Genomic DNA, 23,824 nt, shown 5'->3' on the forward strand with positions numbered 1-23,824 from the left:
ATGAGATTGCCACATCATAAATCCAATTTGGTACCTCCGAATGCATTTATGGGGTGAGATAGCTTCTCCATTGTAATTTTCAGAGAGCTATCCAAATATAAAGAAAAAGATTTAAAATTCTTGTTTAAAGGATTCTGTTTTCCCATAATCATTGCAAAGGTGTCTTTCATTAGAAAAGAGCTGCAGCAAAATAACTTCCGTTGTAGATTCTTACCTTTGAGCACATGTAGGACTTCTGTCTTCGGTATAACTGTATAATACTTTAGTTTTATTTAGTAATATCATAGAAACATAGAAACATAGAAAATAGGTGCAGGAGCAGGCCATTCAGCCCTTCTAGCCTGCACCGCCATTCAATGAGTTCATGGCTGAACATGAAACTTCAGTACCCCATTCCTGCTTTCTCGCCATAACCCTTGATCCCCCGAGTAGTAAGGACTTCATCTAACTCCCTTTTGAATATATTTAGTGAATTGGCCTCAACTACTTTCTGTGGTAGAGAATTCCACAGGTTCACCACTCTCTGGGTGAAGAAGTTTCTCCACATCTCGGTCCTAAATGGCTTACCCCTTATCCTCAGACTGTGACCCCTGGTTCTGGACTTCCCCAACATTGGGAACATTCTTCCTGCATCTAACCTGTCTAAACCCATCAGAATTTTAAACGTTTCCATGAGGTCCCCTCTCATTCTTCTGAACTCCAGTGAATACAAGCCCAGTTGATCCAGTCTTTCTTGATAGGTCAGTCCCGCCATCCCGGGAATCAGTCTGGTGAATCTTCGCTGCACTCCCTCAATAGCAAGAATGTCCTTCCTCAAGTTAGGAGACCAAAACTGTACACAATACTCCAGGTGTGGCCTCACCAAGGCCCTGTACAACTGTAGCAACACCTCCCTGCCCCTGTATTCAAATCCCCTCGCTATGAAGGCCAACATGCCATTTGCTTTCTTAACCGCCTGCTGTACCTGCATGCTAACCTTCAATGACTGATGTACCATGACACCCAGGTCTCGTTGCACCTTCCCTTTTCCTAATCTGTCACCATTCAGATAATAGTCTGTCTCTCTGTTTTTACCACCAAAGTGGATAACCTCACATTTATCCACATTATACTTCATCTGCCATGCATTTGCCCACTCACCTAACCTATCCAAGTCACTCTGCAGCCTAATAGCATCCTCCTCGCAGCTCACACTGTCACCCAACTTAGTGTCATCCGCAAATTTGGAGATACTGCATTTAATCCCCTCGTCTAAATCACAGAATTTCTTCAAAGTCAGCTGCTGTAGGAGCCAATGTTTATATTTACAAGCAGACAAATGGAAAAGGAAGGTAGTGCTAAACTGTATTATTACCTTTCCTGACATTAGGAACTCACTAATCTTATTTTGCTGAATGACGCTCATGACAGCCATTAATTATAGCCTGGAATACAGCACAATTAACTTAATTTTCCTACCCTCTCTGTGTTTCCTTCTGAGATCAATCTTTAGGCATTTGAAACTACAGCTTTGCATCTACCTAGTTTCTACTTCCTAAATGACCCTGTCTTTTTTATTCTTTTTAATATTGGTGATGCCTTCCACTATGGGCCTTAGCGTTTCACTTTGTTTTTCAATAAAACAAGAAAAATCTTTTTTCAGTACAACTAACCAAATGTGTTATTTGAATTCAAATTTCTAACATTAGTGCAGATACAATCTAGGGAAGCAAATGGATTTGTTTTTCAGCTTAGTGCATAACATTCTAACAAAGACAGTATAAGTATCAGTTCTTCAAATGCAATGAATATTAAATGAGTCATGATATACTTTGAGAGTGCTACAATGTGAATTTTAGTACACAATCTCTAGAATTTTTAAATTGGGGCTCTATAGCATTAAATTAGGGCCTATTTTCCTTCCTCCATCAAGCTGGATACAAGTCAGGTGGGGTACACCCAGGGTGTGGAAGTGTTGCAGGTCTGCAGGTAATGGCCGCTGGCATCAGAGCCTTTAAAACTCCTGGTCCAAAGATAGGTGAAGCTATTCAAAAGGTCACCTACCTTTTCAAGTACACCAAGTGCTGCCTAACCACTCAGCTTCTTTGACCTAATGCCCAAAACAAAGCTAATGCAGAATTTCAGACATAAAGACCTTGAATTTCCTGCTAATTTATGCCCAAAGACATGTGCAGTTGCGGCCTAAGGCCAATTGCCGTTGTAAAATATCAAGGAAGTTTGGTCGTAACCATACTTATGATATGCCTGAATTTCTTTGAACGTTGATGTTCGTTCAGCGAGACCTTTGTCCAGACAAATTGTAGGTCATTATCATGGCACTGCCCCCACGAGGGAGAGCTATACACATGAATTTCTTTTAATTATGCTGGTTCGAAACTGGTGTAAATTTATGCCCAAAATTTTAAGCACAGCAGGATTCCGGTGTATTATGCCGATCTTTTTATGATTTTTTTTCCTCCTTATTGAGAACTGCACTGTATTTTTGTTTCTTAGAATGCATTTTTATGGCACCAGAATGGAAGAGCATTGACGGTAGCAAGGGGACAGAACGCACTCTGGGTTGGAGAGTTCAATGTCCATCAGTGGCTATGTAGCACTACTCGTGACCGAGCTGGCTGGGTTCTGAAGGATATAACTGGCAAGTTGGGCCTGCAGCAGGTGATGAGAGAACCAACAGGGGGGAAAACCTACTTGACCTCATTAAGGAGACAATTTCCACCTTCACACTTGAGGACACTCTTCATCGTGATGTGTGGCACTACCACCGTGCTAAATGGTACAGATTCAGAACAGATCTAGCAGCTCAACAGTGGGCATCCATGAGGCGCGGTGGGCCATCAGCAACAGCAAAATTGTATTCCACCACAATCTGTAACCTCATATAGGTCCCAAGTTTCCACACGCGGCAAAACAGGGGCCCCTCCGAGCTGGGCGCCAGCTTTTCGCACCAAAAACGGCGCCTGAAAAAAAACGCGCTATTCTCGAGCGCTTTGCAGCTCGATGTCGGCTTGGCGCGGCGCCCAGGGGGCGGAGCCTACCACTCGTGCCGATTTTGTAAGTAGGAGGGGGCGGGTACCATTTAAATGAGTTTTTTTCGTGCCGGCAACCCTGCGCGTGCGCGTTGGAACGTTCACGCACGCGCACTGTGAAGGAAACATTGGCACTTGGCCATTTTTGTAGTTCTTTGTAGCTGTTTATTTTTAAATTTTTTTAATAAAACCCACATTGCCCTTCCATGATCATCACTGAAGCTTCTTGCAGCAGTGAGAAGGCTGCAGGAAGCCTCAGAAGTTGAGGCAGCCGTTTCCCGACGGGCCCGACCGACGGCAGGGCATCGGTTGGGCCCTCACTGCCTCCTCCCCGCTGCCGTCGGTCGGGCCCTCACTGCCTCCTCCCCGCTGCCGTCGGTCGGGCCCTCATTGCCTCCCCCCCGCTGCCGTCGGTCGGGCCCTCACTGCCTCCCCCCCGCCTGCCGTCGGGAACGGCTGCCTCAACTTGTGAGGCTTCCTGCAGCCTTCTCCCTGCCTGAAAGGCCTGCCTGAAGCACTTTCACACAGGTAGGAACATGGTTTATTTCATCTTTTATTTGCTTATAAATTTTTATTCAGGTTGCATTTATTTGTATAATATTTGTATAAGTATAACTAAGGATTTATTATAGAATGTAATGACTTCCCTTCCGCCCCCCCCCCCCCCCACCCAACCTCGTTCCGGACGCCTAATTTGTAACCTGCGCATGATTTTTTATTGTGTAGACAAGGTTTTTTCAGGCCTACAAAAATCTTCACTTGCTCCATTCTAAGTTAGTTTGGAGTACGTTTTCACTGTGGATACTTTCAAATCAGGCGTCAGTGGCCGGACACGCCCCCTTTTGAAAAAAAAATTCTGTTCAAAAGTGAAACTGTTCTACCTGACTAGCACTGCAGAAAACTTAAATGTGGAGAATTCCGATTTCTAAGATACTCCATTCTCCACCAGTTGCTCCTAAAAATCAGGAGCAAATCATGTGGAAACTTGGGGCTAGAGTGGGCAAACCAAATTTGCAGTAATAATGTTGAGTACGAATTCATGGAATGCATACAAGATAGTTTTCCAGATCAGTATGTTGAGGAACCAACTAGGGAGCAGGCTTTTTATGATCTAGTATTGTGCAATGAGAAGGGTTAATTAATAACCTTGTAGTAAAGGGGCCCTTAGGAAAGAGTGACTATAATATGATAGAATTTTCTATTAAGTTTGAAAATGATTTAGTTAAATCCGAAACTAGGGTCTTAAATCTAAACGAAGCAAACTACGTAGGTATGAGGGGGCAAGTTGGTTAAGATAGATTGGGGAACTACATTAAAAGGTATGACGGTAAAAGAAAGAAAGACTTGCATTTATATAGCGCCTTTCACGACCACCGGACGTCTCAAAGCACTTTACAGCCAATTAAGTACTTATTGAAGTGTAGTCAATGTAATGTTGGAAATGCGGCAGCCAATATTCGCACAGCAACTCCCATGAACAGCAATGTGATAATGACCAGATAATCTGTTTTTTTGATATGTGATTGAGAGATAAATATTGGCCAGGACACTGAAATACATTGCCGTTCGTTCATAATCGCTGTTTCAAAATCCTGGAACTCTTTCCCTAACAACACTGTGGGAGTACCTTTACCACAGGGACTGCAGAGGTTCAAGAAGGCAACTCACCACCATCTTCTCAAGGGCATTTAGGGATGAGCAATAAATGCTGGCCACAACGTCCACATTACTTGAATGAATATAAAGAAGGTTTCAATAGACTGAAAATTGAAAAGCTTTCACGATTGCATTTTCTTAAATATGCTGTGCCTAATGTGCATAAATGATGATTGTCATATATGTAAACCTGTAAATACCTTGTGTAGCCACCAGAGGGCTCATCCCCTGGAGTCCCAAAGGATCCCACAATCCCCTGGGAGCACCTGTACTTAAGGAGGCCTCACAAGCTGGAGAGGCACTCTGGAGACCTGCAATAAAAGACTACGGTCACACTTTACTTTGAGCTCACAGTATCTGGTCAGACTCTTTATTCATACAAAACAATGATCATGTGGGTTCAAATTTTAAATTTTACATAAAACTTGTCACTTACACCACCATCATTCCTAACGTGTTCTCTGATCATCCTTTCAGTGACATCAGTCCAAGAGATCCTCATTCTTGAATGTGGAAAAGCTATAACTAAAAACATTTAAAAATCTAAGCCGCTCCAAATGAAGGGAAGAGGTGCTTTACTTTAATAGCAGTTTCAATTGCAAATCTGAAGACTGTTTTCAAAAGGGATGCAGGCTTGAGAGGACCTTTAAAGTAGCAAACTGTAATACCAGCTAGTTTTAGCAACATATTACTTTGTATTCACCAACAGAAAAAGAATAGAAATTAATTTATTATTTTAAAATGAACAGAAAATCCATTGAAGGCATCTATACATCTTGAAATATGTAGCAGAGCTAAATAATTAGCACACTGGTAATAAAGATGTTGGGGGAGCAATTGGGTTCTGCAGCACCTGTTTTATAGGCGCTATGCAGCCTTCTGATGCTCGAAAATAGCGTCCGAGATGTATGTGTACGCATACTTCCGACGGGAAGCGTGCCGCAGCCAGCATGATAAAGGGGTTTGTGCACGCGCACCCAACGATTGCTGGCAACATGCAGAGCAGGTAGATTATGACCTCAATCAGTGTGCAACGCTAATTTGACACCAACGCTGCCATATTTGAATGCCGTGCTCCACCTTATGCCCTGTCTTAACCTTGCACAGTAGATAAATCACCAGGTCCAGCTGAAATGTATCCGAGGCTGTTAAGAGAAGCAAAGGAGGAAATAGTGGAGACTCTGACCATCATTTTCCAATCCTCTCTGGCTACAGGTGTGGTGCCGGAGTACTGCTAACATTGTACCATTGTTTAAAAAGGGAGAAAGGGATAGACCAAGTAATTACAGGCCAGTCAGCCTAACCTCGGTGGTGGACAAATTATTGGAAAAAATTCTGAGGGACAGTATTAATCATCATTTAGATGGACATGGATTAATCATAGAATGGTTACAGCACAGAAGGAGGCTGTTCAGCCTGCCGAGCTCGTGCCGGCTATCTGCAAGAGCACTTCAGCTAGTCCCACCCCCCTGCTCTTATCCCAGAGTCCTGCAATTTTTTTCCTTAAGGTACTTATCCAGTTCCCTTTTGAAAGCCACGATTGAATCTGCTTCCACCACCCCTTCAGGCAGTGCATTCCAGATCCTAACCACTTGCTGCGTAAAAAATGTTATCCTCATGTCGCCAATCACCTTAAATTTGTGACCTCTGGTTCTCAACCCTTCTGCCAAAGGGAACAGCTTTTCTCTATCTATAAATGTGAGGTTATCCACTTTGGTGGTAAAAACAGAGAGACAGGCTATTATCTGAATGGTGACAGATTAGGAAAAGGGGAGGTGCAACGAGACCTGGGTGTCATGGTACATCAGTCATTGAAGGTTGGCATGCAGGTACAGCAGGCAGTTAAGAAAGCAAATGGCATGTTGGCCTTCATAGCGAGGGGATTTGAGTACAGGGGCAGGGAGGTGTTGCTACAGTTGTACAGGGCCTTGGTGAGGCCACACCTGGAGTATTATGTACAGTTTTGGTCTGCTAACCTGAGGAAGGACATTCTTGCTATTGAGGGAGTGCAGCGAAGGTTCACCAGACTGATTCCCGGGATGGCGGGACTGACCTATCAAGAAAGACTGGATCAACTGGGCTTGTATTCACTGGAGTTCAGAAGAATGAGAGGGGACCTCATAGAAACGTTTAAAATTCTGACGGGGTTAGACAGGTTAGATGCAGGAAGAATGTTCCCAATGTTGGGGAAGTCCAGAACCAGGGGATACAGTCTAAGGATAAGGGGTAAGCCATTTAGGACCGAGATGAGGAGAAACTTCTTCACCCAGAGAGTGGTGAACCTGTGGAATTCTCTACCACAGAAAGTTGTTGAGGCCAATTCACTAAATATATTCAAAAAGGAGTTAGATGAAGTCTTTACTATTCGGGGGATCAAGGGGTATGGCGAGAAAGCAGGAATGGGGTATTGAAGTTGCATGTTCAGCCATGAACTCATTGAATGACGGTGCAGGCTAGAAGGGCCGAATGGCCTACTCCTGCACCTATTTTCTATGTTTCTATGTTTCTACTGTCTGGACCCCTCATGATTTTGAACACCTCTATCAAATCTCCTCTCAACCTTCTCTGCTCTAAGGAGAATAACCCCAGCTTCTCCAGTCTATCCATGTAACTGAAGTCCCTCATCCCTAGAACCATTCTTGGAAATCTTTTCTGCACCCTCTCTGAGACCTTACGTAAACTTGAGGTAATTGAAAACTTGGCAGTCCGTGTCCTAACTCGCACTAAGTCCCGATCACCCATCACCCCTGTGCTCATTGACCTACATTGGCTCCCGGTTAAACAATACCTCTATTTCAAAATTCTCATCCTTGTTTACAAATCCCTCCATGGCTTCGCCCCTCCCTATCTCTGTAATCTCTTTCAGCCTCACAACCCCACGAGAGAGATTTCTGCGCTCCTCAAATTCTGCCCTCTTGAGCATCCTTGATTATAACTGCTCAACCATCGGTGGCCGTGCCTTAAGCTGCCTGGGCCCTAAGCTCTGGAACTCCCTCCCTAAGCCTTTCCGCCTTTCTTCCTCTCTTTCCTCATTTAAAACACTCCTTAAAACATATCACTTTCTGCCGTAATTTCTTCTGATGTGGCTCGGTGTTAAATTTATTTGTTTTGTCTTATAACACTGCTGTGAAGTGCCTTGGGACGTTTTATTACATTAAAGGCGCTTTATAAATAAAAGTTATTCTTGTTGTGCTTTTAATGTAGTCTACATAGACTTTAGCAAGGCTTTTGACAAGATCCCACATGGCAGACAGGTCAGAAAAGTTAAAGCCCATGGGAAAGTGGCAAGTTGGATGCAAAATTGACTCAGTGTCAGGAAGCAAAGCGTAATGGTCAACAGGTGTTTTTGTGACTGGAAGGCTATTTCCACTAAGGTTCTGCAGGGTTTGGTACTCGACCCCTTGCTCTTTGTCTATCAATGATTTAGACTTCAATGTAGGGGGCATGATTAAGAAATTTGCAGATGATACCAAAATTGGCCTTGTGGTTAACAGTGAGGAAGAAAGCTGTAGACTGCAGGACGAAATCAATGGACTTGTCACGTGGGCATAAAAGTGGCAAATGCAATTCAATCCGGACAAGTGTGACATAACGCATTTGGGGAGGGCTAACAAAGCAAGAGAATACACAATAAATGGTAGGATACTGAGAAGTGTAGAGGAACAGAGGGATCTTGGAGAGCATGTCCACAGATCCCTGAGGGTTGCAGGAGAAAGGTAGATAGGATACTTTTCTTTACATACAGAATACTTTCCTGGATAGACGCACCAACGTCTGTGTTCTCGATCAGGCCAACATCCCCAGCATCGAAGCACTGACCACACTCGACCAGCTCCGTTGGACAGGCCACATCGTTCGCATGCCCGACCCGAGACTTCCAAAGCAAGCGCTCTACTCGGAGCTCCTACACGACGAGTGATCCCCAGGTGGGCAGAGGAAATGTTTCAAGGACACCTTCAAAGCCTTCTTGATAAAATGCAACATTTCCACCAACACCTGGGAATCCCTGGCCAAAGACTGACCTGAGTGGAGGAAGAGCATTTGGGAGGGTGCTGAGCATCTCGAGTCTCATCGGCGAGAGCATGCAGAAAACAGCGCAGGCAGTGGAAGGAGCATGCGGCAAACCAGACTCCCCACTCACCCTTTCCTTCAACGACCGTCTGTCCCACCTGTGACAGACACTATAATTCTCGTATTGGACTGTATAGTCACCTGAGAACTCACTTTTAGAGTGGGAGCAAGTCTTCCTCGATTTTGAGGGACTGCCTATGATGATGATGGCTTTCCTTTAGTAGCCGAGGCACAGAATTTAAGAACAGGGAGGTTACACTTGAACTGCAAAAAACAGTAGTTCGTCTACAGCTAGAGTACTGCATACAGTTCTGGCCACCACATTGCAAGAAAGATGTGATTGCATTAGAGCGGGTTCAGAGGAGATTTACGAGGATGTTGCCAGGACTGGAGAATTTTAGCTATGAGGATAGGTTGGTTAGGCTGGGGTAGTTTTCTTGGGAACAGAGGAGGCTGAGGCGAGACTTAATTGAGGTGCGTAAAATTATAAATGGCCTAGATAGAGGGCCGAGAGGTCAATAACCAGGGGACATAGATTTTAAGTAATTGGTACAAGAATTAGAGGGGAGTTGAGGAGAATTTATTTCACCCAGAGGGTGGTGTGGGTCTGGAACACACTGCCTGAAAGGGTTGTAGAGCAGAAACCCTCAACTTATTTAAGAAGTACTTGGATATGCAACAACAACAACTTGTATTTATATAGCGCCTTTAACTGTTCAGTTTCTTGAGTGATTAGGGGTTATGGGGAGCCGGCGGGGAAGTGGAGCTGAGTCCATGATCAGATCAGCCATGATCTTATTGAATGGTGGAGCAGGCTCGAGGGGTCATATGGCCTACTCCTGTTCCTATTTCTTACATTCTTATGTTCTTATTAAAGGGGATAAGGGAATAGAGTTCATACAATGTGTACAAGACTCCTTTCTAACCCAGTATGTAAAAAGCCCAACAAGGGAGGATTCGCGATTGGATCTAGTAATGGGAAATGAACCAGAGCAGGTAAGGGGGAACATCTAAGCATAGTGATAATGTAATACGCTTTAAGATGATAATAGAGAAGGACATAAGTATAACGAAAACCAGGGTAATAGATTTGAGAAAAGCTGATTTTGAGGGGCTAAGAATAGAACTTGGGAAAATAAAATGGGCAACAATATTAGCAAAAATCGATGCAGAAGAGCAGTGGGAAACATTTAAAATGGTGTTCAACAGAGTGCAGGAACAATATATTCTGCTAAAAGGAAAGAACAAACTAAACACTAATGAGACTCCATGGATGAAGAAAGCCATGAGGGAACAATTGAGGGTAAGGAAAGAGACATACATTAAGTACATAGACAGCAGGGGAGTGCATGATAATGGAGAATGTGAAAAGATTAAGAAAGAGGTCAAAAAAGCAATTAGGAAGGCAAAAAGGAACTATGAAATTAAATTATAAGGAATATGAAACAAAATAGTAAAATATTTTACAGGTGCATCAATAAAAAAGGAAGGGTGGGATGGGAATAGAGCCATTAAGTGACAGACAGGATAATACCACAGGTAATGAGATTAAATCATTATTTTGCTTCAGTATTTACCAGGGAGATAGAACAGGTGGACATGACATTGGATGATGAGATTAGAAATGAGATACGTACATTTAAAATAAAAAGAAGGGATATATTAAATAAACTAATCAAACTCAAAGAGGATAAAACCCCTGATCTGGATGGATTGCATCCATGCATTTTAAAAGAATCTAGGGAAGAGATAGCAGAGGCTTATCACACATGTTTACTTTTTCATTAGAAAAAGTTGTAGTGCCAGAGGACTGGTGGATAGCTAACTTAATATCTATATTTAAGATGGGGAATAGAACATATCCAGGGAATTTTCGACCAGCCAGCTTAACATTGGTGGTAGGAAAAATAGTGGAATTCCTACTTAAGGAGAAAATAGAAGAACATCTAGAAACCAAAAATATAATAATGAATAGTCGGCATGGATTTCAAAAGGGAATGTCTTGCTTGACCAACCTCATTGAATTTCTTGAAGAGGTAACACAGAGAGCAGACAATGGTAATGCAGTAGATGTAATTTATCTAGATTTTCAAAAGGTCTTCGTTAAGGTACCCCATAATAAACTGATGAGCAAGGTCAGAGAATGTAGCGCCAGGGGATAAGTAGCAGAATGGATAGCAAGCTGGCTTCAAGACAGAAATAAGAGAGATGGGGTAAAAGGTAGTTATTCACAGTGGCAGAAGGTGGGTAGTGTTGTTCCACAAGAATCAGTGCTGGGATGACTATTGTTCACAATTTGTATTAATGATTTAGATTTTGGAATCAAAAACACAATTTCTAAATTTACGGATGGCACCAAATTGCGGGTGATCGTCAATACTGAGGAGGACTGCAACAAATTACAGGAGGCCATTAATAAACTTGCAGAATGGATATATAATTGGCAAATAAAGTTCAACATAGATAAATGTGAGGTATTACATTTTAGTAGGAAGAATAGGAAGTTCACATTACTTGGAGGGTGCGAGTCCAAGTTTTGAGCCGCGCCAAGAACGGCGCAGTCCCGACCTGGACGCCCGTTTTTCGCGCCACAAAGTGCGCCTAAAAAAAACCTCCGTATTCTCCACCTCCCTGCAGGTCCTCTGGACCTCGGCGCAGCGCAGCAGGAGGGGGCGGAGCCAGGTCCCTGCGCTGAAAACAGTGCCGGGACCTCTGCACATGCGCGCTACAGTGGGCGCGCAAGTGCAGTAGCTCCAGGCGCCCAAAACGACCCGACTCCCGCTCCCCCCCGCCCCCGGACTGGATCCGACCTGACCTCCCTCTCCCTCCCTCCCTCCCCCCGACCCGAACCGAACCGACCTCCCTCCCACCACCCCCCCCGACCCGACCCAACTCCACCTACCTGTAAATCTGGTGCTGGGGATGGGCCCTGCCTGAAGTCTCGGGCCCGGCCCGTTCAGCCTCCCTCCCCCTTCTCCTTTCCCCCCCACCCCCAATCTCCTTCCCCCCCCCCCAATCTCCTTCCCCCCAATCTCCTTCCCCCCCCAACTACTTCCCCCCCCAACTACTTCCCCCCCATCTCCTTCCCCCCCCATTTCCTTCCCCCCCTTCTCCTTCCCCCCCCATCTCCTTCCCCCCATCTCCTTTCCCCCATCTCCTTCCCCCCTCTCTCCTTCCCCCCATCTCCTTCTCCTTTCCCCCCATCTCCTTCCCCCCATCTCCTTCCCCCCCATCTCCTTCTCCCCCCATCTCCTTCTCCCCCCCATCTCCTCCTCCCCCCATCTCCTTTCCCCCCCCATCTCCTTTCTCCCCCTTCTCCCCTTTATCCCCTTCTCCCCATCCCTCCCCCTTCTCCCCCATCCCTCCCCCTGCTCCCCCCCTCTCTCCCTCTACTCCCCTCCCCTCGCTGTCAGAAACACAGACACTGACAGACAGAGAATGAGAGACACACACAGACAGACAGAGCACACTGTTGGAGGGCTCCCGGTGCTGCAGTCGGTTAGTAGAAAATGTTTTATTTATTGATTTAAAAAAAAAAACATTATTTCTTATTAATTTTTTTTGATTAATTTATTGGTTGATTTATTGATGTATTTATCATTTATTATTGATGATGGCTCTTTATTTGTAAAACTGAAGTGTTTAATGTTTGTAAACTTCCCTTTAAACACCTCCCCCCCCCCCATTCCCTACGCCTGATTGGTAACCTACGCCTGATTTTCTAAAGTGTAGACAAGGTTTTTTCGAGCGTACATAAATCTTCACTTACTCCATTCTAAGTTAGTTTGGAGTAAGTTTTCACTGACGAAACTTTGAAAACAGGCGTAAGTGGCCGGACACGCCCCCTTTTGAAAAAAATTCTGTTCCAAAGTGAAACTGTTCTAACTGACTAGAACTGGAGCAAACTAAATGACGAGAATTCCGATTTCTAAGATACTCCGTTCTACACCAGTTGCTCCTAAAAATCAGCAAATCATGTGGAAACTTGGGGCCTAGGCGGGGTAGAGGAACAAAGGGATCACGGAGTACAAATACACAAAGCACTAAAAGTTGTGACACAGGTTAGCAAGGCCATAAAAAGAGCAAACCAAACATTAGGTTTATTTCTCGAGAGATAGAATTGAAAAGTAGGGAAGTTATGCTAAACCTGTATCGAACATTGGTTAGAGCACATTTAGATTACTACGTTACAGTTCTAGTCACCAAATTATAAAAAGGATATAGAAAGATTGACAAGGATGATACCAGAAAGGCGAGGGTATACATTTCAGGAAAGGATGAAGAGGCTGGGTCTCTTTCCTCTTGAAGATTGTGAAAGGTTTTGATAGAGTGGATACAGAGAGAATGGCCCCAAGTTTCCACATGATTTGCTCCTGATTTTTAGGAGCAACTGGTGGAGAACGGAGTATCTTAGAAATCGGAATTCTCCACATTTAAGTTTTCTGCAGTTCTAGTCAGGTAGAACAGTTTCACTTTTGAACAGAATTTTTTTTTCAAAAGGGGGCGTGTCCGGCCACTGACGCCTGATTTGAAAGTTTCCACAGTGAAAACGTACTCCAAACTAACTTAGAATGGAACAAGTGAAAATTTTTGTAGGCTTGAAAAAACCTTGTCGACACAGTAAAAAATCAGGCGCAGGTTACAAATTAGGCGTCGGGAACGAGGTGGGGGGGGGAAGGGAAGTCATTAAATTCTACAATAAATCCTTAGTTATACTTATACAAATATTATACAAATAAATGCAACCTGAATAAAAATTTATAAGCAAAGAAAAGATTAAATAAACCATGTTCCTACCTGTGTGAAAGTGCTTCAGGCAGGCCTTTCAGGCAGCGGTTTGCCGTCGGGACCGACAGACGGCAGGGGGAGGGAGAAAGCTGCAAGAAGCCTCAGTGCTTCAGGCAGCCGTTTGCCCGTCGGGCCCGACCGACGGCAGGGGGAGAAAGCTGCAAGAAGCCTCAGTGCTGATCATGGAAGGGCAATGTGGTTTTATTCAAAAATGTTAAAAATTGAACAGCTACAAAGAATTTGAATAGTCTCAAACAAGTGCATGTGTCCCGTTTATCACAGTCTATCTTTAATTACAGAATGCACTCCCTCACCCTCACACACAGAAATATCAAGAACATTAAAATACAAGCCTTTGCAAGGGTTCAATAAACAAATTTTTACTTTTTCTGCAGCACTTTTTAAAATGGCCGAGTGCCAATGTTTACTTCAGACTGCGCGTGCGCGAACGCTCCAACACGCACACGCAGGGTTGCCGGCACGAAAAAAACTCATTTAAATTGTACCCGCCCCCTCCTACTTACAAAATCGGCGCGAGTGGTAGGCTCCGCCCCCTGTGCGCCGCGCCAAGCAGACATCGAGCTGCAAAGCGCTTGAGAATAGCATGGTTTTTTTCAGGCGCCGTTTTCGGCGCGAAAAACGGGCGCCCAGCTCGGTGGGGCGCCTGTTTTGCCGTGTGTGGAAACTTGGGGCCAATATTTCCACTTGTGGGGAACAGCATAACTTGAAGCCATCAATATAAGATAATCACCAAGAAATCCAATAGGGAATTCAGAAGAAAATTCTTTACCCATAGTGTAGTTAGAATGTGGAACTCGCTACCACAGGGAGTGGTTGAAGTGAATAGTATAGATGCATTTAAGGGGAGGTTAGACAAGGATATGTGTTGTATATCCTATGTAATCATATGTAAGAAGCATATTGTACATGCACTCCGACATGATAAGTATACTGGCAAGGGTGCCCGAGAGTTTCTCGGCAATGGTAAGAAGCGTGGAGGAGTCCACCTCCAACATTGCCCAGAGGTCTGCGCATACCATGGAGCCCATCATTTCCAGTCTGCAGACGATAGGAACTCCCAGAGAGACCATGCGGATCCAGATCTCATGGCGCGTTTCATGGGCAATGTGGCAGCTTCCATTGCAGCACAGGTGGAGGCAATGCAACATTTGCTGTAATGCAAACAATGGCAGATGGCATGGAAGCACAGACTGCTCTCACGTAGTCTCAGCTGGGCTCCAACTGCTGCCATCACCGCTGGGCCCACTACAGTTCACCTGGGGGCACAATGGGAGGTGCAAACTACCCCAATTTCACCCCCTTTGTATTACCCAGTGAGCAATTCAGTCCCTCGAAGAAAAATAAATTCAAGTTGAGAATTTAAGAGTTGTTTTACATCCTTCAGAAAATATTATTTTATTATCGTGTCTACATATGATTGTCTTATTATTTCTAATATAATTTGAAATACTAAAAATTTAAATTTTGAAACCTATCCAAACATTGCTTAATTCACAGAGTTCTATAACTTATATCAAAATGTTTTTACACAATGGTTTTTATTTTAGTAAAAACATGTCAGTGCAGTTCTCAATCAATATGTGTGCATTATACTTGATCCTGCATGTCTGTAGCGTTCTTGGGCGTGGGGGCAGAGTTTGGACTGCGCCTCCAGTTGGCATAGGCCAGGTATAGTCATTTGAATGAGTTAACGAGACATTCCTATTCTACTGCCTTATACATGGGTCCCAGCCAATGCCTAGAGTTCCTGCCCCTAGCTAATACAAGGCCAGTGATGCCAGGGGGCAGAACTAGAGCTGAGGCTGGGGATTCCCAGGCCATGAATTTCCTCAGTCATAGTCTGCCAGAGACCTGATGTTTATATTGTGCCTACTGGCTTACAATCTATGAGGTTTACTGGCCTTCAGAAAGGTACAACTGGCCTCAATAGGTGTTCAGGGTAGGAAAGTGGCCTGAACCCCTGAAAAAGGTAACGGTCTTTCTTTTTTAATTCTTTCATTCCCCCTTATGAGTGGTGGCTAAGAGGGGGTTCTCTATGGAGTCTCTGGAAGTGGGACTATACATCCCACAAACCCTTGCAATAGTTGCCAGGCTCTGGAGATTTTGGCAGCATGGGGTAGGTACATGTTGGAGATGCACCAATAAGTCAACCATGTAAGTTAGGTTCCCTCCTACTGAACCTATAATATTGCTTCAAAGTTGTTATTGTATTCGTTTTCAAGTTATATGAAACGTGGAAATAAAAAGACAAAATATACGTTGCTACTCTTTATTATAAAAATTTGTGAGTTTGCTTAATTATACCTGGTCATTGCCAGTTTTGTGCACCTATTAGTTCTTGTATTGATTTGCCATTCTAAGTTAAATGAAAGATTATCAAACTCAAGTGCAGTTGCAAATCTAATGCCTTCTACCTTCATAAGTGATACCTCCTTACTACACAGTATAAATGCACACGAGGCCCATGCCTGAGAGAAGGTCAGTCTGTGACCTGTCCTTTATTCCTTAGCACTCAAGTGATGAAGGTGGGTGGAGCTTCCCCTTTTATACCTGAAGGTCCAGGTTAGGAGTGTCTCCCACCTAGTGGTCAGTGTTCTCACGGTGTACAACTTAGGTCAGTTTATACATGGGTTACAATGCTGGTTGAATACATGACATCACCTCCCCCCCCAAAGTCTTATTGGGATCACAAGTTGAGTCTCTCTGGTGGTTTACGCTCCCTTGTAGAGCGCCTGAGTTGGGACTCCGGTTGTTGGGCGCTGGCCTGAGTGTCTGCTGTTTGCGGTGCCTCAGGCCTGTCCGGACTGCCCACAGTGACTGGGCTCTCCTCCCTTTGGTTCCGGTGTTCGGTCACCTGTGGTGGAGTGAACTCTATATCGTGTTCTTCCTCTGCTTCTTCTATGGGGTTGCTGAACCTCCTTTTTGTTTGATCCACATGTTTGAGGCAGATTTGTCCATTGGTAAGTTTAACTACCAGAATCCTATTTCCCTCTTTGGCAACCACAGTGCCTGCGAGCCATTTGGGCCCTGCAGCGTAGTTGAGGACAAAAACAAGATCATTTACATCAATACATCGCGCCCTCGTATTCCTGTCATGGTAGTGATATTGTGACTGGCGCCTGCTCTCGACAATTTCTTTCATGGTGGGGTGTATAAGGGATAATCGGGTTTTGAGCGTCCTTTTCATTAGTAGCTCTGCGGGTGGAACCCCTGTGAGCGAGTGTGGTCGGGATCTATAGGCCAACAGGAGGCGTGATAAGCGGGTTTGTAGGGAACCCCCTTGGAATCTGAGCATTCCCTGTTTGATTATCTGCACTGCTCGTTCTGCCTGGCCGTTTGAGGCCGGCTTGAACGGTGCCGTTCTAACATGGTTAATTCTATTGCCTGCCATGAAGTCCTGGAATTCAGTGCTTGTGAAGCACGGGCCATTGTCGCTGACCAAGATGTCCGGTAGTCCGTGGGCGGCGAACATTGTCCGTAGACTTTCTACCGTGGCAGAGGATGTGCTTGAATTTAAAATGTCACACTCGATCCATTTGGAGTAGGCGTCTACTACAACCAAAAACATTTTCCCCATGAAAGGACCTGCGTAGTCCACACGGATGCGTGACCAAGGCTTGGTGGGCCATAGCCAGGGGCTAAGGGGGGCTTCCCTGGGCGCATGGCCCAGCTGGGCACACGTGTTGCACCTGCGAACACAAAGTTCCAGAACTGCGTCTATCCCTGGCCACCAAACGTGTGACCTGGCAATTGCCTTCATCGTGACAATGCCCGGGTGCCCATTGTGGAGTTCTCTGATGAACACCTCTCTGCCCATCTGGGGCATGACTATGCGGTTTCCCCACAGTAGGCAATCGGCCTGAATCGAGAGTTCATCCTTGCGCCTGTGAAATGGTTTAAATTTCTCAGGGCATGCCCTGTACGTGGCTGCTCAGTCCCCATTCAGGACACATTTCTTGACTAGAGACAATAGCGGGTCTCTATTTGTCCAGACTTTAATCTGATGGGCTGTCACGGGTGAGCCTTCGCTTCCGAAAGCTTCAACAGCCATGACCATCTCAGCACCATACTCGGTAGCCCCCTCAGTGGTGGCTAGTGGGAGCCTGCTGAATGCATCGGCGCAGTTTTCGGTGCCCGGTCTGTGCCGAATTGTGTAGTCATAGGCAGCTAACGTGAGTGCCCACCTCTGTATGCGGGCTGATGCGTTTGCATTTATGGCCTTGTTGTCGGCCAAAAGGGACGTTAGGGGTTTGTGATCTGTCTCCAGCTCAAATTTCCTGCCAAACAGGTACTGGTGCATTTTCTTTACCGCATATACACATGCGAGCGCCTCCTTTTCTACTATCCCGTAGCCCCTTTCTGCCTGGGACAGACTCCTGGAGGCATAAGCTACCGGTTATAACTGACCCTTGGCATTGACATGCTGCAACACACACCCGACACCATAGGACGACACATCGCACGTTAACACAAGTTTCTTACATGGGTCATATAGCGTTAACAGATTGTTGGAACATAACAAATTGCATGCTCTATTAAAAGCCCTTTCCTGGCTGTCCCCCCAGACCCATTCGCGACCTTTGTGTAGGAGCACGGGTAGCGGCTCTAGCAACATGCTCAATTTGGGAAGAAAGTTACCAAAATAGTTCAGGAGCCCCAGGAACGAACGCAGCTCCGTCGTGTTACGGAGTCTGGGTGCTCTCTGGATCGCTTCCGTCTTGGATGCAGTAGGGCTGATCCCGTCTGCTGCTACCCTCATCCCCAGTAATTCTACCTCTGGAGCTAGGAAGACGCACTTTGCCTTTTTCAGTCGCAGACCTACCCGGTCCAGTCTGCGTAGCACCTCCTCCAGGTTGTGGAGGTGTTCTTCAGTATCGTAACCCATAATGAGGATGTCGTCCTGAAAAACCACCGTCCCTGGAATCGACTTGAGGAGGCTTTCCATATTTCATTGGAAGATCGCGGCGGCCGAGCGAATCCCGAACGGACATCTGTTGTACTCAAACAACCCCTTGTGTGTCGTGATGGTGGTCAGCTTCTTCGACTCACTCGCCAGCTCCTGGGTCATGTAAGCTGAGGTCAGGTCCAATTTTGAAAAAAGTTTGCCACCGGATAGCGTCGCAAAGAGGTCCTCCGCTCTCGGTAGCGGGTACTGGTCTTGGAGTGACACCCGATTGATGGTGGCCTTGTAATCGCCACATATCCTGACCGACCCATCTGCCTTGAGCACCCGCACAATCGGGCTCGCCCAGTCACTTAATTCGACTGGCGAGATGATGCCTTCCCTCAACAGGCGGTCCAATTCGCCTTCTATCTTTTCCCGCATCATGTACGGCACCGCTCTGGCCTTGTGGTGTACTGGTCTGGCGTCCGGGTTTATGTGAATCACTACCTTGGCCCCCCTGAAAGTGCCAATGCCGGGTTGAAATAATGAGTCAAATTTGTCCAGGACCTGTGAGCATGATACTCGCTCCACAGAGGAAATTGCATTGACATCGCCCCATTTCCAGTTCATGACAGCAAGCCAACTCCTCCCCAGTAGTGCCGGACCGTCCCCTGGGACAATCCAGAGTGGCAACCTGTTCTCCGAATCTTTGTGGGTCACGACTACCGTGGCGCTGCCTAGCACCGGAATGATCTGCTTTGTGTAAGTCCGTAGCTGTGCGTCAATGGGCGATAATTTTGGCCTCCTGGCCTTGGATGCCCACAACTTTTCGAACTGTTTGATACCCATCAGGGACTGGCTGGCACCCGTGTCTAACTCCATTGATACTGGGATGCGATTGAGGAGCACTTTCATCATTATCGGTGGCGGCCTGGTGTATGAACTGTATACGTGCTCCACATGAACTCGCTGAACTTCAGCTTCCAGCGATTTCCCCCAGTCTCTATTTCTGCAATTTCTGCAGGTATTTTGCTCATCTCTGCAAACTCCGGCTGAATGTATGCCTCCACGCCTCCAGCATGAGTTGCGGTTTGAAACAAAAGGTCCCTTGCCAGTCGATCGTCCCTGACTGCCCCTGTTATTGTCCTTGAGTGCACCATTAACAGGTGTTGATGGCCCCATTACTGGCCGCATTGTCCCTTGCAATGGCGTGAATCGCTGTTCAGCTTGCCATTGTCTCTGTCGAACTCCCCCTCTGGGTTCGACTGCATGTTGGGGCATGCTCGACTGCCCTTGTCTGCCTGGAGAACTGTGTGCTGCTTTAACAATGTTGAATCTCTGTCCCAACCATTCCTTAACACAGTACCTCTCGTCTGTTCTGCTAGTGGCCATGCTCGCGTGGTTTAAATCCCAGTTTCTTGTCGCCATTGATACGTCCTTACTACACAGTATAAATGCACACGAGGCCCATGCTTGAGAGAAGGTCAGTCTGTGACCTGTCCTTTATTCCTTAGCATTCAAGTGATGAAGGTGGGTGGAGCTTTCCCTTTTATACCTGAAGGTCCAGGTTAGGAGTGTCTCCCACCTAGTGGTCAGTGTTCTCACGGTGTACAACTTAGGTCAGTTTATACATGGGTTACAATGCTGGTTGAATACATGACAATAAGGACATTTAAAAAAAAATTATTGAGTGACACAAAAATTTTAAGGTACAAGTGTTAGCAATCTGTTTTGCCTTTATAATATGAAAGAGTGATATACTGATGAATCTTAGGTCAGCAAGAAAATTGTGATGTTTACATCAAAAAAATAAAAATAGCTGTTTTTCAATGATTTAACTAATTTTCCATTGGCTTTTTCAATAGGAGCTGAATAGACTTGAACCACATACAAATTTCCGTCTTTGGCTTACAGCTGAAAGCCATCCAAAGTTCACCCCAATATTACTTCAGTCTAGTCTGAAAATAACATATGAGGTAAGTCTGTTTTATACAGGAAGGTCAAATTTTTAAGACAAAAATTATTGATTGATCTTTTAGGAATTAGGAATAACACTGCATTAAAATAATAGATTAATGTTCTGTTCAGTGGGAGATTGTGCCATCATGGAGTGCTCTCACACATATAATAACCAGCTCACAGGTTGCATTAGCAAATATCAAGTGCCCTGTTATCCTTCTTGGTTAGATAATAATGCATGCTATACATGGACCTAAAAAGAAAGTGAAGAATAGATTGGGTTAGCTAAAAACAACAACTTGTATTTATATAGCACCTTTAATGTCAAAATAAATGCCAAGATTCTTCAGAGAAGCATTAAGAAAAAAATAGACTCTTGAGTCAAAGAGGGAGAGATTAGGAAGGTAACCAAAAGCTTGGTCAAAGAGGTGGGTATTAAGGAGGGTCATAAAGAAAGAGAGGTGGAGAGGCTGAGGAATTTAGGAAGTGAGTGGGACCTAGGCAGCTAAAAGCACTACAAAGGGAGGAGGGATGCGCAAGAGGCCAGAGTTAAAGGGGGGTTGCACTGGAGGAGGTTACAGAGATGGTGCAGGGTAAGACCATGCAGGGATTTAAACATTACAATTTTAATCTTGAAGCATTGGGGAACCAAGAGCAAATGTGGGTCAGCAGCACTTGGTGTGGGATAGTATGTGGGCAGCAGAGTTTTGAATGAACTGAAAGTTACGGAGAGTGGAGGAGGGAGCCTGCCTCAGAGAACATTGGAATAGTCGAATCTGGTGGTGACAAAGGTATGGATAAGAGTCTCAGCGGCAGGCGGCCTGAGGTAGGTGATGAAGCGAGAGGTGGTACGGAGATGGAAGTAGGCGGTCTTTGTGATGGGCAGAGTATTGGGTTGGAATCCCAGCTCAAAATTGAGTAGAAAGCTGAGGTTGCAAACAGTCCATTCAGCTTGAGACAGTGGTCAGGGGACTCGAGAGGTGGTGGAGAAGTAGAGCTGGGAATCATCATATATGTGGAAGCTGACCACATGGCTGTAGATGAAGTCACCAAGGGGAAACATGTAGATGAGGAAAAGGAGTGGGCTAAGAATGAATTCTTGGGGTACTCACGAAGTGATAGTGGGGGCGGGAAGATATGCCATTGATACAGATGCTCTGACTGATTGGATAGGTAAGTGTTTAATCAAGCAAGGGCAGTCTTACCAATGGTGTGGTCAACCAAGTCAAAGGTGCAGAGAGGTTGAAGAGGATGTGGTAGAATACTGCACCACAGTGACTTTGGCCAGTGTTGTTTCAGTGCTGTTGGTGGGGTGGAAAAGTGATTAGAGGGATTCAAACAGGGAGTTATGGGAGAGTTAAGCATGAGTCTGGAAGGCAGCAATATCTTCAAGAAATTTGGAGAGGAAAGGGAGGTTGGAGATGGGCCAGTAAATTGCAAGAACAGAGGTGTTGAGGTTGACAAAATAAATGAACATTTTCAGCATTTGGACTTGGGTGAGCTTTTTAATACACCACCTCTACATCCAGTAAAGGAGTAGTCACACCTGAATTTAGATATGTTTCCTTACATTATTGTTTATGTGCCAAACTTTCTAACCATTAAATATGTGATTGCTACATAAATGATGGAAACCTACCAGAATGCAAAATAAGCTGAAAGCATAGAGACTCAAATTTCTGTCTTTGTTAATATAACAAAAAAAGTAAACAGGTGTAAAAAGTGGTGAAATGCTCACATTTACTTTTTAGCTAAAATTAGTAAATACATGAATTTCAATTCCTTAAAGCTTGGATTAAGCCATAGTTTGTAATACTTCTGAGGGATGAAGCTGAATAAACCATTTAATCTGTGCCTGGAGACTGCTGTTTCCAGGTAATCTCAAAAAAATCAAAGGCAACACTTTATGCGATATGATTTTTCATAAGAAACAAAGTTTAGAAGTAGATGACTTTGATTATGGTCAGCAGCACTGTGATTAGAAGTCCTATATTCATGAGATAAGTTGGCATATCTCTTAATGTACTTTGCTGTAATTTGTTAGTGTAGCTTGATAGAGAATTTATACATGCTCACTGACAATATTCATAGCTAGAGGACTAAATTGGTTCTGCTAGAAATATCTCATGTTAAATGAAAAGCTTGTTATCAGCTTACTCCATCTTTATGAATAGTGATGTAATTCAGTGATTTGATAATGGCCCGGATTTTGCTGTATTAAACGGCAACATTTTCAGTGCTTGCCGTTATTACTGCGTAAAACTGGCAGTAACTTCTGGCATCCACACATACGCAGTTGAACGTGGAAATCCGGCAGTTGCTGTCAGTGATACCCTGCTCCTCCACAGCGTGCACTGTTGATGTCTTCGCTGATGGAATCTGCACAGAGATCATGGTGCGAACTTAGGCTCACTCTAAAGACAGATGGAAAAGTTAGGCCTTGGAGAATCGGGAGTAAATAAATTCTTAACAGCATAGTAAGTGATAATTACTCCTGAACAACCTCTTTGGCCCTGAAAAATTAATTTTACAAGCGTGGAGTCTCATTTCCTCAGAACCTAGCACAAAGGAGGATGGTTGTAGTTGTTGGAGGTCAATCATCTCAGCCCCAAGACATCGCTGCAGGAGGCCCTCAGCACAGTGTCCGAGGCCCAACCATCCTCAGCTGCTCTATCAATGACCTGTCTTCCATCATAAGGAAGGGAGAGGAGGAAGGGGATGGGAGGGAGGGAGGGAGAGAGAGGGAAGAAGAGAGAAGGAGGGAGAGGGGGAGGTAGGGAGAGGGAGGGAGGGAGGACATCAGCATTGATTCTATTCATTGCAATAAAGATACTAATTTGACCGCAAATGTTATGTGAGTCTCTGCTAGTATATATATAAATGTTGGTTACACAATCATTGGGTTGTGCTTACCTTATGCAGCTGAATTAAAATTAATGTCATCTTTATACCAGAGAATCTTCAATTGTGAGTTACAGGACATGCTGTTTATTATGCAGTAACATTAACCGATTATGTATTATAATACAATGAATCTCTCATACCACTGCTCAAAGACAAATTACTTTTGTGGTAAGTTTATATGTGCATGCCACCGACAGGAAAGGCTTCCCTCTGGTACTGTGGACTCATGAAATTAACCCTTATGCCCCTATTCTCTTCAGAATAACTACTTATATTTGTATCATGCCTTTAAAGTAATATAATGTCTTGGAGCCCTTCACATAAGAAAGAGCTGATAGCAATAGTAGACAAATTAGGAGAGCTAATTGAAAGCAAGCCCAAAATGTTAAGATTTGAGACGGCTTTTAAAGGCGGAGAGGAAAGTAATAATGCAAAGTGGGTTAGAGAGTGAGTTCCATAGGTAAGACCTCACGGCTGAAAGCGCTGCCATCAAGTAGAGAATGTTAAAAGA

At 44.8% G+C, this 23,824-nt stretch overlaps 1 protein-coding gene across 3 annotated transcripts in view; it reads left to right on the forward strand.

Moving 5' to 3' along the window:
- dync2h1 (dynein cytoplasmic 2 heavy chain 1) overlaps positions 1 to 23,824 on the forward strand; it is a 994,370-nt gene that overhangs the window by 741,175 nt on the left and 229,371 nt on the right. For all 3 annotated transcript variants that reach the window (XM_070892150.1, XM_070892151.1, XM_070892152.1), the window contains exon 79: positions 20,316 to 20,426. In XM_070892150.1, coding sequence (XP_070748251.1) covers positions 20,316 to 20,426 — 111 coding nt within the window. The remainder of the gene's footprint in view (positions 1 to 20,315; positions 20,427 to 23,824) is intronic.

The sequence above is a fragment of the Pristiophorus japonicus genome, chromosome 10, assembly GCF_044704955.1.
Source record: "Pristiophorus japonicus isolate sPriJap1 chromosome 10, sPriJap1.hap1, whole genome shotgun sequence".
NCBI lineage: Eukaryota > Metazoa > Chordata > Chondrichthyes > Pristiophoridae > Pristiophorus > Pristiophorus japonicus.